At 42.1% G+C, this 16,716-nt stretch overlaps 1 protein-coding gene across 6 annotated transcripts in view; it reads left to right on the top strand.

Moving 5' to 3' along the window:
• myo5aa (myosin VAa) overlaps positions 1-16,716 on the top strand; it is a 232,756-nt gene that overhangs the window by 13,423 nt on the left and 202,617 nt on the right. The window contains exon 1 of one of the 6 annotated variants that reach the window (XM_073033132.1): positions 1,120-1,225. The exons of the other annotated variants lie outside the window; for them this stretch is intronic. Within the exon in view, the coding sequence (XP_072889233.1) occupies positions 1,199-1,225 (27 nt within the window). The 5' untranslated portion in view covers positions 1,120-1,198. Of the gene's footprint in view, positions 1-1,119; positions 1,226-16,716 lie in introns of those variants that run through there. 6 annotated transcript variants of the gene reach the window in all.

The raw sequence follows: 16,716 nt of genomic DNA on the forward strand, positions 1-16,716 counted from the left end.
AACTAAAACCTGGACAGAATATGCGTGCCTGTAATTAAAATGTAAGAGTTGAATTTGCTGTTTGTAACTGAGGAGAGGGTTTAATTGTTCAACTGCAGCTGGATCACCATTGCATCAATAACCATGGGTTTTTAGCCAATAAGGTTTAAGCTAAAACCTGGACAGGATATTCAGAATGTAAGAGTTGAATTTCCTGTATTGTTTAGCTGGGTACTTAAAAAAAAAACCACAAAATCATCAGCCTAAGACGGGAACCTTTTCTCTAAAATAAAATCTTGCGAGATTTAATTAATTCCAGCCATTTTGTGGTTTGGAGACTTCAAGCAAAATTATTTCAAACCTACTTAAGCGGACCTTTTCAGTCATGCTGTTACAGAGTTGTATTGACAAGCATAGTGCTTTGAACAATTTTTTCTAAGGGTCTGTGTGTCTCTAATTCACAGGAGCTTGATTGATGCAGTTCTCCACCGTAAACTGGCAAGACCATTTCTGCACCAGAAATGCATTGAAAATGACCATTTTAAAAAGATAATATTAAACGGTAATATGTGTCCAGCACTTGCAGTGAATGTATTGCTTAATTGTTGTGAAGCTGGAAGAGGGGAATGGGCAGACTTCGACTCTTGGGGAATTGACTGTTATTTCGGGGTCACTTATGCGCTGTAGCAGCTGAGCCCATCTGCTGGGAAATGATGTAAATGGCAGGCTGGGTTCTGTGGCCTGCTACAAGGCTTAGCAGCTTGTGTAATCATCCCTTTCTTTTTATTGAGGCACTGAAAGGATTATGCAAGTTTGAGGTTTGAGCCATGTCCCAAGCACTATCGAGAGAGCATAAAATGAATGTTTTCTGCAGAATATAATCCTTTTATTGTTGTCAGATCGGCCCAAAGATGGATAAATCGCTTCTCTGCAAACAGTCTGCCTCTTGTGCTGAAAGGGATGATGGGAATGTTATCTCAAGGCTATGCAAAAAAAAAATGCATGAACGACTTCATTCACCTAGTAGCGTTAGGTCTGTTACTTTTCACGATTTCCTGTCTGTTTATCATGGGGTGGGGCTTTTGTCTGCTTCACCATTTCACAAGTGAATACTCTAAGTTATTTGTGGGGATGCTGCTGTCTGCACTTGAGCTGCTGAACAGTGGCTGAAAGCACTGATGCCGTGCAATGCTTGGTCAGTTACTGAGAGCTGCAAGGGATGGATCTGGATTGTGTTTATGTGAAGGTATGTACGGTGAATGTTCTATTGTTTTACCTGATATGCACAGAAAAACAGACATTTAAAAGACTCTTAGATGGGTACATAGGTGTGGAAAAATGGAAGATGTGTGAGAGGGAAGGGTTAGATTAATTGTGGAGTAGGTTTATACAAGTCAGCAGAATTATCATAGATGGAAGGGCCCATAGTGTGCTGTACTGAGTTATGTTAAAAATAGTCACTATCTATAGTTTCTCTCTTCCACCATTTTTTCATGCTTCCTACTTCTTAAAGTGAGCTTACATATTCACCAGTCGATGGGGTGCATGGAGAAGAAACAAGGGGCTAATTGAGAAGCTAGAAGTGGGTGTTGTACTCTGAAGGAAGTTTTATTTTTGCCTTTGGTCAGAAAAGTAGTCACGTTTGCATATTGGGGCCTGATGTATTCCATGAGTCGGAGGTTGGTTTGGTATTGGTGTATTACTGTCTCATGTACGGAGATCCAGTGGAAAACTTGGATTTGCAAGCCGATCGTACAGGTCGTTTCAGAACATGGCTACTTTGTGGTGGTACAAGGAGAAAGAAAACACAGAATCCAGAATATAGTGTGCAGCGCGAGCGAACAACATCATGCAAGGGCTACTTGTGTGAAGTCCAGCGATCATCTTCAATATAGACATCTGTACAAGCTGAGAAGTGGGATGGAAGCTGCTCTTGAGCCTGGTGGTGTGTATTTTCAGGCTTTTGTATCTTCTGCCTAACGACGATGTGGAAGAAGGGAAAATGACCCGGGTGGATTGGGTCTTTGACTGGGCTTGCTACCTTTCTGAGCCATTGAGAAGTGTCTGAGCACGTTGTGTGACTGTAGCCAGTGGCTTGGAAAATGTTCAGGGAAGACTTGATTCTCCAATTGAGAATCAAAAGCTACCAATTATGTATTTTGGAAGCCCGCTCTGCCAGGTAGGGTGCAAATGATCCCATTGGCGTCGCTTAATACATTTCTCTCCCGGTGTCCTGGTAACCTCCTCCCTGAATCGACGTCACTGTGTGGGATCAGTGGCTCACCTTCTGTTTCTCAGGGCTGTAATCTGCAAGTTGTCCGTTGGGTTTGCCCGTATTATGGTACTTTCATTGCAGCAGCAATCGGTTGGACACGATGCGCTTCAGACGCACTGAAAAGATCCAATATGAATCCAGCTTCCTTGCAGCAATATCCTTGGCTGAATATGTTATTACTGCGTTTACAAAGTAATGCTGACTTCTCCCTTTAGTTACAAGTTAGCTTGTCACTTTTAACTAAGTTGCATTTTCAATGTGCATTGCTTAATTGTCCAAGAAGATAATTTTGATTACCAAGCAGTACATATTATCTCGCAGGATTATATGACTCTTGATGCTCATAGCTGTAAATTGGAATTGTTTTATTACTGTCATACGTACCGAGATACAGTGAAGAGCTTGCTTTGTGTGGTGTTCATAGAGATGTTTACAGATCATTATACAGTAGACTGGGGTTGAACATGGTTAACAATAAACGGTAATAATACAGAATAAAGTGTATCATGCTAGAGGGACAGAGCAGTGCAGGTAGACAATAAGGTGCATGATCATAACAAGGTAGATCGTGAGGTTAAGAGTCCATCTTTTCATACTAGGGAACCATTTTAAAGGGTAGAAGCTGTTTGGAGCCTGGTGTTACGTGCTTTCGGGCTTTTGTATCTTCTGTCTGATGGGGTATCTGGTGTCGTAGATTATGCTGGCTGCTTTACTGAGGCAACAAGATGTATAGATAGAATCCGTAGAGGGGGAGGCAGGTTTTCACGACGTACTGTGCAATGGCCACCACTCTCTGCAGTTTCTTGCGGTCACTATTTGGAGCAGTTTCCATAACAAGCCGCACATGGATGATGGTGTCTTTTGCTGTTGAACCATTTGCAGTTACGTTGCGGAAGATTGAAGAGAAATTCTTGCAAAGGAATTGCAGATTGTTCTGGATGTGTACTTGTTCTTTAATATTGTATCTACTTGATAATGAATAAAGACTGAAATAGCACCAATCATCTAAACCCTCTTCATAGCTAACTGCCTGTTGCCCCCTTGTTTGTAGCACGTCAGGCCTTTTTTTTTAATATGTTGTAGGTTTCTGCCTCCTCCAACCTATCTAGCCCTACTCTGTGTTTGGAGAGCAACAAAAATCTTTCCTCAGCACTCTTCTATTCTCTCCATCAGCCAAGCAAAATAAGTTTGTCCTTGAGTGGGCCTTTCATAATCTGATTTTCCTCAAATTTTAATCTCCTCTCTCTCATCTTGTTTTGACAATTTAGCCAGTCTAATCCCTCCTGACAGCAAGCGTTCCTCAGGTCTGGTGCCCTGACAGGAAGTCGTCTGCAATTGCTGTGGTGTTCTTGCGACCTTTCTGTAGTGTGGTGATCAGAATTGTGCTCAATAGTTTTACTCATTCTGCCACAAACTCCCTGTTCTCATTCTGTGCCTTGGTCAGGGTAATGTGCAAATGAAGATTAGTCTACCCTGCCCCCTCACGTTTGCTCTGCCTTTCAGTGGGATCATTGCTGATGTCTGCAATCACAACTCCACCTTCCTGCCTGTCCCCAGGAAACTTTCATTCCATTCCTTATTAAAAATCTATCATATCGTGCTGTAAAAATATTTAAAGGTTCTGTTTCCACTGCCAAAGATGCATGGTCTTCTGTTTGCCTCATCTTCTGTCTTGAATGAGGGAATCCCTTTTTTAAACTGTGTTCCCCTAGTTCTAGATTCTCCCACAAGAGGAGGTGTCCACACCATTTCAGGATCCTGCAGGTACACCAGTTGTCACCTGGACCACTTCAACTACCTGGTCCTGCTAGTTTCAGAGTTCAATGGGTATTCTAACCAAGACTCAGCTGTTCCCTTATGCTAGTAAACACCACAACAATTTATTGTGCATCTTCCTGTTCGCCTTCTCCAACTGCATTCACTCGCACCACACATTCTGAATTGTTTTCAATAAGTGGCAAAACATTTCTGCCAAGGGCTAAATTGGATTGATTTCTTCTATTTACCTTTAAGTTAAAGACAATTGCTCCAGAGTTTGTTAGCGGTGAGAAAGTTACTTTTTCACAGTGAGGTATCTAACAGCGTGTTTATTGTGTAGGCCCCAGGTCAATGCAAGGCACTTCTGGCTTTGTTTTGTTGCTAAGCTTGTGGATTTGTGTCTCTGAGGAAGAGTGTGGCCATTTTTCCAGGGCAAGCTAATTTGTCCTTGATCATAGGTTAGCCCTTCATGCCAGATTCAGGCTGCTTATAATTGTAACTGCAGTGACGGTTCCTTTGTAGTGACACTGAACCTGTTGGTATTGACGTTAAAACCAAAACATGGAATCCCTAAACAGTTTTAGATGCTTTATCGAATGAAAACTGTTGATTAGCAAATATAACTATTCCTACAACTAAATATACCTGATTTAATTGCCGTTCTTTCAATGCTTCTGTAAAGCCTTTTAACATTTAATCTGGCATCCCAGTGATCACTGAGGTACCGAATGATGTGATGTTGATAGAGTTGTGTCACATCTCCAAGTAAATATTATTGAAATGGATGGCTGTCTGCTGGTTTAAATACATTGCAAATCCACAGGGAAGTCTCAGTGCAGTAATAATTAATTAATTTATTGAGATACAGTGTGGAGTAGGCCCTTTCAGCTACGCAGCCCAGCAATACAATTTACAATGACCGAGTAACCCACCAACCCCAGTATCCACGCGGTCACAGGGAGAACATTCAAACTCCTTGCGTGCAGGGTCGGGAATTGAACCCGGGTCGCCTGTCCTGTAAGTGGTTGTGCTAACCACTACGCTACTGAGCCGCCCATTCTCCTGGCTACGAGTAGTTTGCGGTGCACTACTTATAAAGGAAGCAGTAAGCTTACCACGGGGCCTTAACTCTTGACAGAAGTTTCCCTGAGTAAAACTTGGTGCTTTTTAAATAATAGAAAGCCTTTCACCATTACCCACGGTCAGCATCAAGCAACACTGGTTGTGGAGGCAATTGGTGATCAGATTTCCTCAGCCATGGGGTTCGGTAGCTGAAAGTGGGACTGTCTTACGGGGGTACTTACGATCCAAGCAAATGTTCCACTACCCACAGAATCTGCAGTTGGTTTGAATCACTTTAAACTTTATTTTTTATTTTATTAAACAAACACATAGCTACAACCAAGCGTCGACTATCGGTCCACAATTCACTGTACCTAAATTAACAATATAAAGCACATACCTACAATTACATACAAACACAAACATACACATGATCTACATACTTTACATCACCCCTCAATGTAGATTTACATCAATTTTAAATAAAATCGCAGTCCTCAGTCAATCACCTCAGTCAAGTCCCACATTTTGCCAGGCCCCTATAAGGGCCTTTCACTGTGCCAGGTATACTAAAACAGAGTTCCATCTTTCCAAGTGGGAGTCCATTTTCAGTTGTAAACTTGCAGTGATATTTTCCACACAGTTCGCTTCCTTCAGTTTCTGTTTCCATTGTTCCAAAGTGGGTGGGTGAGATTTAAGCCAATTAAGAGTTATCATTTTATGGGCAATCAGGTTTGAATCATTTTAAAGGGCCTTCTTTAATTCTGGAGAATTTTTGCACTCAATGGGATGATTTATTGTTTGGTTAAAACGTATTATAAAGGTAAACTGCTGCTCCAGAGTACCTGGGGAGAAATATAAAACTTTGGGATCTCTTGGGGAAACTGCTGCAGTTAGTCTTTAACCCAGGGTCAGGCCAGCCAGCCTGTGAGCTGAAACTGAACTAGCTCACCCTAAATGTCCACACCCTACTAACTCGTATTCTGTGGGAGAGCGAGGGCTTGTACAATCACCTCTCCCAGCTCTTTAGTAAATAACCTACAGGAAAGGCAGGACAAGTGTGAGTGCTTGATAATGTTTTACCAATCCATCAAGTCCTTGGTTCTTGAGCACAAATTAATGCAGAGCATAAGCAATCCAGAGACAATAGATTTGTTGATGCAAATAAGTACCCTGCCTGTGATTTCTGTGGCCTATTGGTTCAATAAGAGTTCTTTCTGAGATGCTGTCTTGGGCCTCATTTTCTGACTTGAGTATTCCTCCTTAACTCCAGCTGCTGACACAAAGGATTCCTGATTCTGAGAGTCTGGTCAGCTTAACTCCATCCCTCAGCTGCTACATAATCCACTTGCATTTAAGAGCGGGATGTATTCGGAATGATAGTTGGAGAATTACTATTGCCGATGCTTCCGTTTTAATTTGATGACATTGACTGATTTTTAAAAGAGCGTTTATGTGGCTTTTACATGGAAACAGCAGAAAGCTGTTCAGCCCATTGAGTCTGTTCCATATCTCGATTTCACCCACTTGTGCTGCTTTATAATGTTGAACAACTTTAATTTATTGCTAACTTAACTAATTCACTTTCGTTAAGCTTTTGATGAACTCTATGCGAGAATACCTTTTGGAGCGAGTGGGAGATGGAAAATCTTCACGAGAAACTAAGTTTATGCTCCCTTGTTCGAGATCAGGGGTTCCCAATTTGTGGTCCATGTTAATGGTAAGGGTCATAGCATAAAAACAGTTGGGAACCCCTGTTCTGAATACTGTCTCACTCTCTTGTGCTCGAATGCACCACTTCATCTTGTTAGCTCCCATTTGTATCTGCTCTGTGAGATGCCAGCAGTTATTTGAAGAGTGTCAGTAAATTCTCATGGTTACTGGAAACCTCATCACTGGCACAGCATAGTGGCTCAGCTCTTTAAGGGCTGCTTCAACATCCCAGGTTCAATTCTGGTCTCTGGCACTCTCTGTGCGGCATCTAGATGTCCTCCCTAAGGCAGCCTAATGCCTCCACATCTCAGATGTGCCTGTAGGTAACTATCTTCCATAAATTATCCCTCTAGTCTAGGTAAGTGCAAAAATGTTTGCAGAGTTGCAGTGTAAGCAGAATAGGACAATAGAATTGCACTGCTGTGGACCTGCATTAATACGATAGGCAGAGTATCTTCCTCTTGTCACAGTAAGGAAGCCGTAAGTATATCATTTTTGCTAAATTTTTTTAGGTTCTTGCTTTGTGTAAAGTGGGTAATGTGACAACTACAGTGGCATGCAAAAGTTTGGGCACCCCTGGTCAAAATTTCTGTTACTGTGAATACTAAGTGAGTAAAAGGCATAAAGTTAAAGATAACACATTTCTTTAATATTTTAAGCAAGAAAACTTTTTTATTCCCATCTTTTACAGTTTTAAAATAACAAAAAAGGAAAAAGGCCCAAAGCAAATGTTTGGGCACCCTGCATGGTCAGTACTTAGTAATACCCCCTTTGGCAAGTATCACAGCTTGTAAACGCTTTTTGTAGCCAGTTAAGAGTCTTTCAATTCTTGTTTAGGGGATTTTCGCCCATTCTTCATTGCAAAAGGCTTCTAGTTCACATACCTTTGCTCATTGCGGCCAAAAGAAATACTGAGGAAGTAATCAGATGATGGTTAAAACAGTGGATGTTAATGATCCAGTACTTTGAAGAGGTGCTGGAGAGTGATCCACTGGTGAGATACTTATTTCTTAATCATTATCACTTAAAAGGATTATCTAACTATTTTCACATTGCTATTTTGGGGGACTTATTCTGTGCAGATGCAAGTCTTTTAATAAAAGTGCGCTGTATTGCTCTGAATATTTTCCCCTAATTACTTGAACTTGCGTCAGACAGGCTTTCAAAGTGCTGGTTGTTGGTGGCTGTTATAGAAAGAAAGGTTGGTTGGTAATTTTCACACCACTAAAGCTAAGACATGGGTTTGTGCCTGTCCTGTTCTCTGAGTTATGCTGAATGGAGCAAACTTTCTACAAGGCATGTATTCTGAAGTTCTGAGGGAAATGTCCCAGACTCCTCTGATAGCTTTCCTTGGATCTTGCCTTAAAAAAAAGGGTAGATCGGCATAAATAGTTGGAGAGATCAGTATTCCATGGTTTGACACTTCTAAATGAAAAACAATACATTTAAAATGGAAGAGAGGAAAGGACATTGGCCTGTCTGTTGTTTTTCTTCACTGGACAGTGTGGGTCCTTTTGGGTGAATAATGTCCCTTCAGCTCTGCTCAGGAAGTAGGCCCAAATTAGCTGCCCTGATTTTCAGAATCAGTTCTAATATCACTGGCATACGGCGTGAAATTTGTTGTTATGTGGCAGCAGCACATTGCAAGACATAGTAAAAACTCTAAATTACAGTAAATATATTTTTTAACGTTAAATAAGTGGGCAAAAAAGAGGGAAAAAAAGGAAGTGAGGTAGTGTTCATGGGTTCAATGTCCATTCAGAAATCTGATGGCAGAGGGGAAGAAGCTGTTCCTGAATCGGTATCTCCTCCCTGATGGTAGCAGTGAGAAGAGGGCATGTCCTGGGTGATGGGTGTCCTTAATAATCAATGCTACCTTTTCTGAGGCATTGTTCCTTGAAGATGTCCTGGGCGCTGGGGAGGCTAGTGCCCACAATTGAGCTGACTGAGTTTGCAACTTTCTGCAGCTTACCCTGACCCTGTGTGGTCGTTGCCCAGTATCACATGGTGATGCAGCCAGTTAGAATGCTCTCCACGGTACGTTGGTAGAAATTTGCGAGTGTCTTTGGTGACAAACCAATTCTCCTCAAACTCTTAAGGAAGTAAAGTTTCTATCATGTTTTCTTTGTAACTGCATCGGTATTTTGGGCCTCGGACAGATCCTCAGAGAAGGTTGACACCCAGGAACTTGAAATTGTTTGCCCTTTCCACTTCTGATCCCTCTGAGGACTGATGCGTGTTCCTTTGTCTTGCCCTTTCTGAACTCCACAACCGGTTCTTTGCTCTCACTGTGATATTGAGTGCAAGGTTGGTCCTGTGACACCACTCAACCAGCTGGTCTATCTCCCTCCTGTACGGCTCCTCGCCACCATCTGAAATTCTGCCAACAGCAGTTGTGTCGTCAGCAAATTTATAGATGGCAATTGAGCTGTGCCTAGCCACACAGTCATGGGTGTAGAGAGGTTAGAGCAGTGGGCCAAGCGCACGTCCTTGAGGTGTGCCTGTGTAGATTATCAGCGAGGTGGAGATGTTATTTCCGATCTGCACAGACTGTTGTCCTCCACTGAGGAAGTTGAGGATCCAGTTGCAGAGAGAGATACAGAGGTCTAGGCTTTGGAGCTTTGTGATCAGTACTGGAGTTAAATGCTGAGCTGTGGTCAATAAACAGCAGCCTGATGTAAATATTAGTATTGTCAGGTGATTCAAGGCCGTGTGGAGAGCCAATGAGATTGCATCTGCTCTAGACCTATAGTGGCAATAGGCAAATTGCAGTGGTTCCAGGTCTTTGCTGAGGTTGGAGTTGATTCTAGCTATAACCAACCTCTGAAAGCACTTCATCACCATAGATGTGAGCGTTACTGGGCAGTAGTTGTTAGGCAGCTCACTCTGGTCTTTTCGTTAAGGCAGCTCACTCTGGTCTTGAACACTTGTATAATTGTTGTCCTTTTGAAGCAGATTTTGTTCTAGTCGTTTTTAAATCCACAGTGGTGATGCTCTATAATTTTATCTGCCTGAAGTAGGCTTGCAGGAGTGGATGGAATGCAGACTGGTGCAGCAATGAGGAATGATCCCCTTTTGTTTTGTCCCTGAATAATTTGTGTTAACCTGCTAAATTGCATTTAGAGCTGTTTTCATACCACATCTGGTAATAGTTTAAAATACAATTCCCTTATTACCGTACAGCCACACAATATTGTCTATTGAATGAAGATCTATAACTTTTCCTTGATTAAGTTTTTTTGTGTGGCACAGTGCTAGATGGGTGCAGTCCAAATGCAAACTTCCTATGAAAATTCATCTATTGCATTATTCCAGTCCAACAATCTGTATTCTGGCTTGAAACCCCTCTCTACCTTTGCAACAATATACAGTATAATTCTTAGCTAATATCGGTATAGGTCAATCACTTGGCAAATGTTTTTGTTGAGTTGGGGTAAACCAGATTCACTCCCATTATCATAAGCTGTCTTACTTCTGAGAATACCAGAATGTTCAATGTTCCTGTTTTATTTTGATTAGTTAGCAGCTTCATCTCATATGGTAACTAATTTCATAATATCAAGCCCTTTCTGTCCTTAACTTCCCTCCCTTTTTAGAGAGATGGTCACACATAAACAGGTTTCAGAATCAGGTTTAGTATCACCGGCATGTGTTGTGAAATTTGTTAACTTTGTAGCAGCTGTACAATGCAATACATGATAATATATTGAAAGAAAAGAATGACAGTAAGTATGTATATATAGTTAAGTACAGGTAGTCCCCGAGTTACGAACGTCCGACTTATGGACAACTCGTACTTAGGAACCAAGGAAGGAGAATACTGTCCGCCATTTTAAGTCAGATCGCGATGCCATCCGCCATTTTAAGTCGGATTGCAACTCCGTCCACCATTTTAAGTCATTGCCATTGACACTGTGTTGAGTGTTTAACTTTGTATTTGGCTTAAATTTTTCTTAGTATGATTCACCCTTACCCCGGCCACCCCCCCCCCCCCCCCACCCCCACGTTCTGGTTGGCTGGTGGCGCAGTGCCGGGCTCAAGTTCAATCCAGTGACAGAAGGCTCCCGTGCCGGGTTGATGTCAATCCAGTGACTCCCGTACCATCCGTGCCGGGTTGATGTCGTGCTCGCAACTCGACCTCGTTTTCAAAAAAACACTGCCACCTCCAGTTTAAATACCCACGCGGAATATTGTGGAGGATCAAATACCCAAACCCAGCACAGCCCCCACTTGTCCCATTTAGCCTGTCTCAGTGCGGTGGTCCTTAGGACCCAGCGGACCTCGGGAGCAGGCGGAGGTCGGGACCCACCGCCCCGCGGTGTTTCTGTTCCATTGACAGGAAGCGATCGGGATTGAAAATAAAGTAGAAATAATAAAGCGTTTGGAAAGAGGAGAAACGCCATCGGTCATTGGAAAAGCGTTAAGCTACAGTCGGTCAATAATTGGAACAATTTTAAAGGAAAACAGATAAAGTGAGAATAATGGAGTACACCCTGCCCTGATGAAAGCTACAATTATCACTAAAGTAGCGCAGCGGTTTAATTATTGGAATACATACATTTCTTAGGTGTTTTATATGCATAGAAAGGTTAACATTTGACGAACTGACTCTAAATAATACCGGATGTACTTGTTACGACTTAGACAGACAGACATACTTTATTGATATGTACAAATCCGACTTAAAGACGGACTCAGGAACGGAACGCGTACGTAACCCGGGGACTGCCTATAGTGCAGAAACAGAAATAAGAAAAATCATGTGGTTTCATTTTCCATTCTGAAATCTGATATGCAACAGAATATTGTAAAATCTGTTTCTCTGAATTGTGCTTTTTGTTCCCAAGCTGTTCTTTTAAGAATTGGATACATACAGTCTAATCTCAAACTGTTAATTATCAGTGACTGCTTATAATTTTTGTAGTTATGCATTTTATTTCTGGTGGTTCACAAGCCTGTGTTTGCACCAAACTGTGACTTAGCATTTCCACCATTCTTGCACACTCTTCAAGAAGTGTGTCTCCCTCCTTTCACTTTCTGATCCTACCCTACCCTGGCAATACGTTTTTTTTAATAACAGACCATTTTATTCATTTGTGTATGTTTTAACTTTTTCTTTATTTTCTGTTTGCCTCAAAAATTAGATTGATGAGCTCATTAATTTTAATTAAATAATTGCTCATTTCCTTTTTTCCAGTTGTTATTATTTATCTTGTAAATCCTGCAAGCTTTTAAAATTTTGGTCTCCTTCTTTGTTATTGGGATGTTGACTGACTGTCACTTGTCTGCAGTTCCATTTGGCAATTATTCTTCAATTTAGTTCAGTCAGATTTTTTTCCCCTCTTTCTTTGGCATTATACCATTAAGGAAAAGGGATTTTGATCTCTTCAAGAATTTAATCTAATTATATTGTGTTCTTTGTGTGTCTGTGTAATTTCTCAGAATCAGGTCAAGTTGTAAGGGCTTCCTTGCAATCATAAACACACTGTTTATATATTTTTATTTTGAGTTGCTTTGTGGGCATGTTTCTCCTTTTGAATGCTCATGCGAGCTTGAAGATTTTTGAGGTGCCTTTTGATTATTTTGTACTTCTTTTCTGTGCCCATACAATCTACAGTGGAGCCATGCTGGAATCTGGAGCAACAAATAATCAGCTGGAAAAACTCAGCAGGTTGAGCAGCTGCTTCAAAGATTCATTTATTCACAAAGTATGTATCCATATGCAACTCTGAGACTCGTTTTCTCCAGATAGCCACGAAAGAAAGAACATTAAAGTCCTTCAAGGAGAATCAAACCCAACCCTCCCTGCACTAAAGAGAGTGACATCCTGATCATCAACCCCTCCCCAAATGCCCCTCTCCCAGCATAAAATACACCAAGAACATCAAGCCCCAAGCTCTTCCTCTCACACAATAAAATTGAAAGGAATGGGTGAAAAACATGGAAGTCAAGTCAAGTCACTTTTATTGTCATTTCGACCATAACTGCTGGTAGAGTACATAGTAAAAATGAGACAACGTTTCTCAGGACCATGGTGTTACATGACACAGTACAAAAACTAGACTGAACTATGTAAAAAAAAAACACAGAGAAAGCTGCACTAGACTACAGACCTGCACAGGACTGCGTAAAGTGTACAAAAACAGTGCAGGCATTACAATAAATAATAAACAGGACAATAGGGCAAGGTGTCAGTCCAGGCGCTGGGTATTGAGGAGTCTGATAGCTTGGGGGAAGAAAATGTTACATAGTTTAGATGTGAGAGCCCGAATGCTTTGGAGCCTTTTCCCAGACAGCAGGAGGGAGAAGACTTTGTGTGAGGGGTGCATGGGGTCCTTCACAATGCTGTTTCCTTTGCGGATGTCCGTGATGGCGGGAAGAGAGACCCTGATGATCTTTTCAGCTGACCTCACTATCCGCTGCAGTGTCTTGTGATCCCAGATGGTGCAATTTCCGAACCAGGCAGTGATGCAGCTGCTCAGGATGCTCTCAATACAACAGCTGTAGAACGTGATGAGGATGGGGGGGGGTGGGAGATGGACTTTCCTCAGCCTTCGCAGGAAGTTGCTGGGCTTTCTTTGCTATGGAGCTGGTGTTGAGGGACCAGGTGAGATCCTCCGCCAGGTGAACACCAAGAAATTTGGTGCTCTTAACAATCTCTACCGAGGAGCCGTCGATGTTCAGCGGGGAGTGATCGCTATATAAAATTTATAAGTCTGAAAAAGTCCACAATCCATAAACACAGTAGTCCAATCCATAACATAGAACCTGGGTAACATCCTCTTTCATCAACATTAGAGAGACACCACACGAGCGCAGAGGTCTACCCGCCTGCCACAGCTAGCCATACAGCGATAGGCTGCTCGCAGACTCATTCTCGGCAGTAATCTAATGGAAGGTGGTCGGTGCTGAACTCTCACTTGCCTTCAACATTCATCTCGATGTCTCAATCTTCCTCGACGCTTCAATTGGCAAAATGGAGTCGAACCTTGGCTGGCGTACCATCTTGAAGTTCCTTCGCCTTGAGGCCATCTGAGTACGCGCTCGCTTCTCAGAGATAACCGGGTCACTCATTTGATGACCAAACTGAAAATCACAGGCTCTATGATGGTTCCAGGAATAGATTTAAAATGAAAAACAGACATAAAAGAAGTAAAATAGACATTTTTGTAGGCTATCTGGAAGAGGTTGACCGAGGGAACATTGTATGTTGGTGCCATCTTGACCGGAAGTCCTTTGAGTGGGGGATGGGGAAGAATGGATGTTTGGGTTGAGATGCTGCATCAGGTTGATTTTTGCTCTACAGTGGATTTGCACATTAGAACGAATAAAAATTGGCATTTTCTCCTTTGGGAAAAATATAATTTTGCACCTAATACCCTTTCTCAAAGATGATTCATAAGTATGTAGATCTTTCCTGCAGAGCAAGTGATGGAACGTTTGGCTTTGCCCAGTTTGTGAAAGTATCCTTGTAGCACAGTTGGTACAATTAGTTATTCTCATGACCCACAAACAAATTCTTTTGATTGGTAACATTTAGAAAAGAAGTTGTCTGTTGATGAAATACACTTGGTTTGAATTGCTTGTTCTAAACTGGATGTACTTTTCCATTCAACACAATCTGATCCTGAAGTTTTGTGTGTGTACACACTTGCCTATATCACTTGATAGTTTTATACCTCCGATCAGCAAAGCTGCCATTTTGTTTTGAGTGACATAATGTGGAATTTTATTACAACAGTGACTAATTTATAAAGATCATTGTTTATGGGATGACAAAGCAGTGTGAAGTGCATTGATGTAAATCTCAAACGATAAGTAATGCAGCTGGCATATTGAACAGGAATATACACTCTGTGGCCACTTTATTAGGTACAGGAATGCAACCCAGTGTGATCTTCTGCTTCTGTAGCCCGTCCGCTTCAAGGTTTGCCATTTTGTGCATTCAGAGATGCTCTTCTGCACACCACAGTTGTAACGTGTGGTTATTTGAGTTACTGTCACCTTCCTGTCAGCATGAACCAGTCTGGCCATTTTCCCTCTGACCTCTCATTTAACAAGGTGTTTTGCCTCTCACTGGGTATTTTTTGTTTTTTGCACAACTCTCTGTGCACTCCAGAATAGAGACTTGTGCGTGTGAAGCCCAGGAGATCAAAAATTTCTGAGATACTCAAACCACCCTGTCTGGCACCACCGATCGTTCACTGTTCAAAGTCACTCAGATCACATTTCTTCCTCTTTCTAATGCTTGATTCGAACAATTGAAACTCTTGATCAAAATTCAAAGTAAATTTTATTATTTTATTTTAGTGATACAGTGCAGAGTAGGTCCTTCTGGCCCTTCAAGCCATGCTAGCCCAGAAACCCGATTAAACCTAACCTAGTCATGGGGCAATTTGCAGTTGCCAGTTAACCTACCTGGTACGTCTTTGGACTGTGGGAGGAAACCATGAGTTTTATGGGGAGGATGTAGGGAGGTTCCTTGCAGAACAGCGAACTCTGGAGCGCCCCAAGCTGTAATAGCGTCCCGCTAACCATTACGTTACTGTGGCGTCCAAGGTACATACAGTATATGTCACCATATACAACCTTGAGGTACATTTTCTTGCAGGTAATCACAGTAAATACATGATAGAATCAAGAAAGACCACATCCAACAGGGCGGACAACTGCCAATGTGTAAATACCAGAAAAAGAGGGGGAAGAAACTATATAATAAATAAATTAATAAAATTAGCAATATATATTGAGAACATGAGATGAAGAGTCCTTGAAACTGAGTCCGTAGGTTGTGGGAACAGTTCAGTGATGGGGAGAGTGAAGTTATCCCCTCTGGTTCATAAGCCTGATGGTTGAGGGATAATAGCTGTTCCTGAACCTGGTGAATGTGGGTCCTGAGGCTCCTGTGTCTTCTTCCTGTTAGCAGCAGCGAGAAGAGAGCATGGGCTGGGTGGTGGGGGTCCTTGTTGATGGATTCTGCTTTCCTGCGACAACATTTTGTGTAGATGTGCTCAGTGGTGGGGAAGGCTTTACCCGTGATGGATTGGGCCATATCCACTGCTTTTTGTAGGCTTTTCTGTATAAGGACATTGGAGTTTCCATACCTGGCTGCCATATTCCCCATCTATAGAAATGTTAGATCACATGTTGAATATTGCCATGCTTATTTTGTAATGGCATCCGTGCGCTGGATCCAGGACAGGGCCCTCTGAAGTAATAACACCAAGGAAGTTAAAGTTCCTGACCCTCTCCACCTCCGATGAGGACTGGCTTTGGACCTCCTCTTACCTCCTTTTTCTTCACATTGAGTGAGAGGTTGTTGTTATTGTTGCACCATTCAGCCAGATTTTCAATCAACACCACCTTTGATTTGGCCAACAATGTGGTGTCACTGGCAAACGTAAGTGCAACATTTGAGTTTGGGGTCCGGAATTGCCACTTTGCAGGTGAAATGGCTTTCTGGAGAAGATCGAACCTGGATCCCTTGTGTTGAACTTGGTCACCAGATCTGAATGCCACTGATCTGTCCCTCGGCAGATTGTGGATCTCGTGGTTCATCCAGGGCTTCTGGTTGTGCCTTCAGAAATGTCTGCACGCTTCAATGCATTGAGTTGCCGCCACATGATTGGCTGATTGGATTAACGAGCCATGAGTGTAAATCTCAATCTCTGAACAATGCAACTGGCATATTTAACAGGGATATAGTATACAGAGTTTTCCAACAATGAGGGTCACCACTGACGCAATATTTTCTCTTTTGGCCAAATTAATAAACTTAAATGGTGCTGTGAGTAACTTGCCTGAAAGTAACAAATAAGTCATTTATCACAATCCACAACATCCCTTCCCAGCATCTCTGGCTTTTTTTCATAATGAAACTGCAGTCAATGTGCCATTTTGGTAACAGAGTATCCGTGGGGATTGTTCTG

The sequence above is a fragment of the Hemitrygon akajei genome, chromosome 30 (assembly GCF_048418815.1).
Source record: "Hemitrygon akajei chromosome 30, sHemAka1.3, whole genome shotgun sequence".
In the NCBI taxonomy this organism is placed as follows: Eukaryota; Metazoa; Chordata; class Chondrichthyes; order Myliobatiformes; family Dasyatidae; genus Hemitrygon; species Hemitrygon akajei.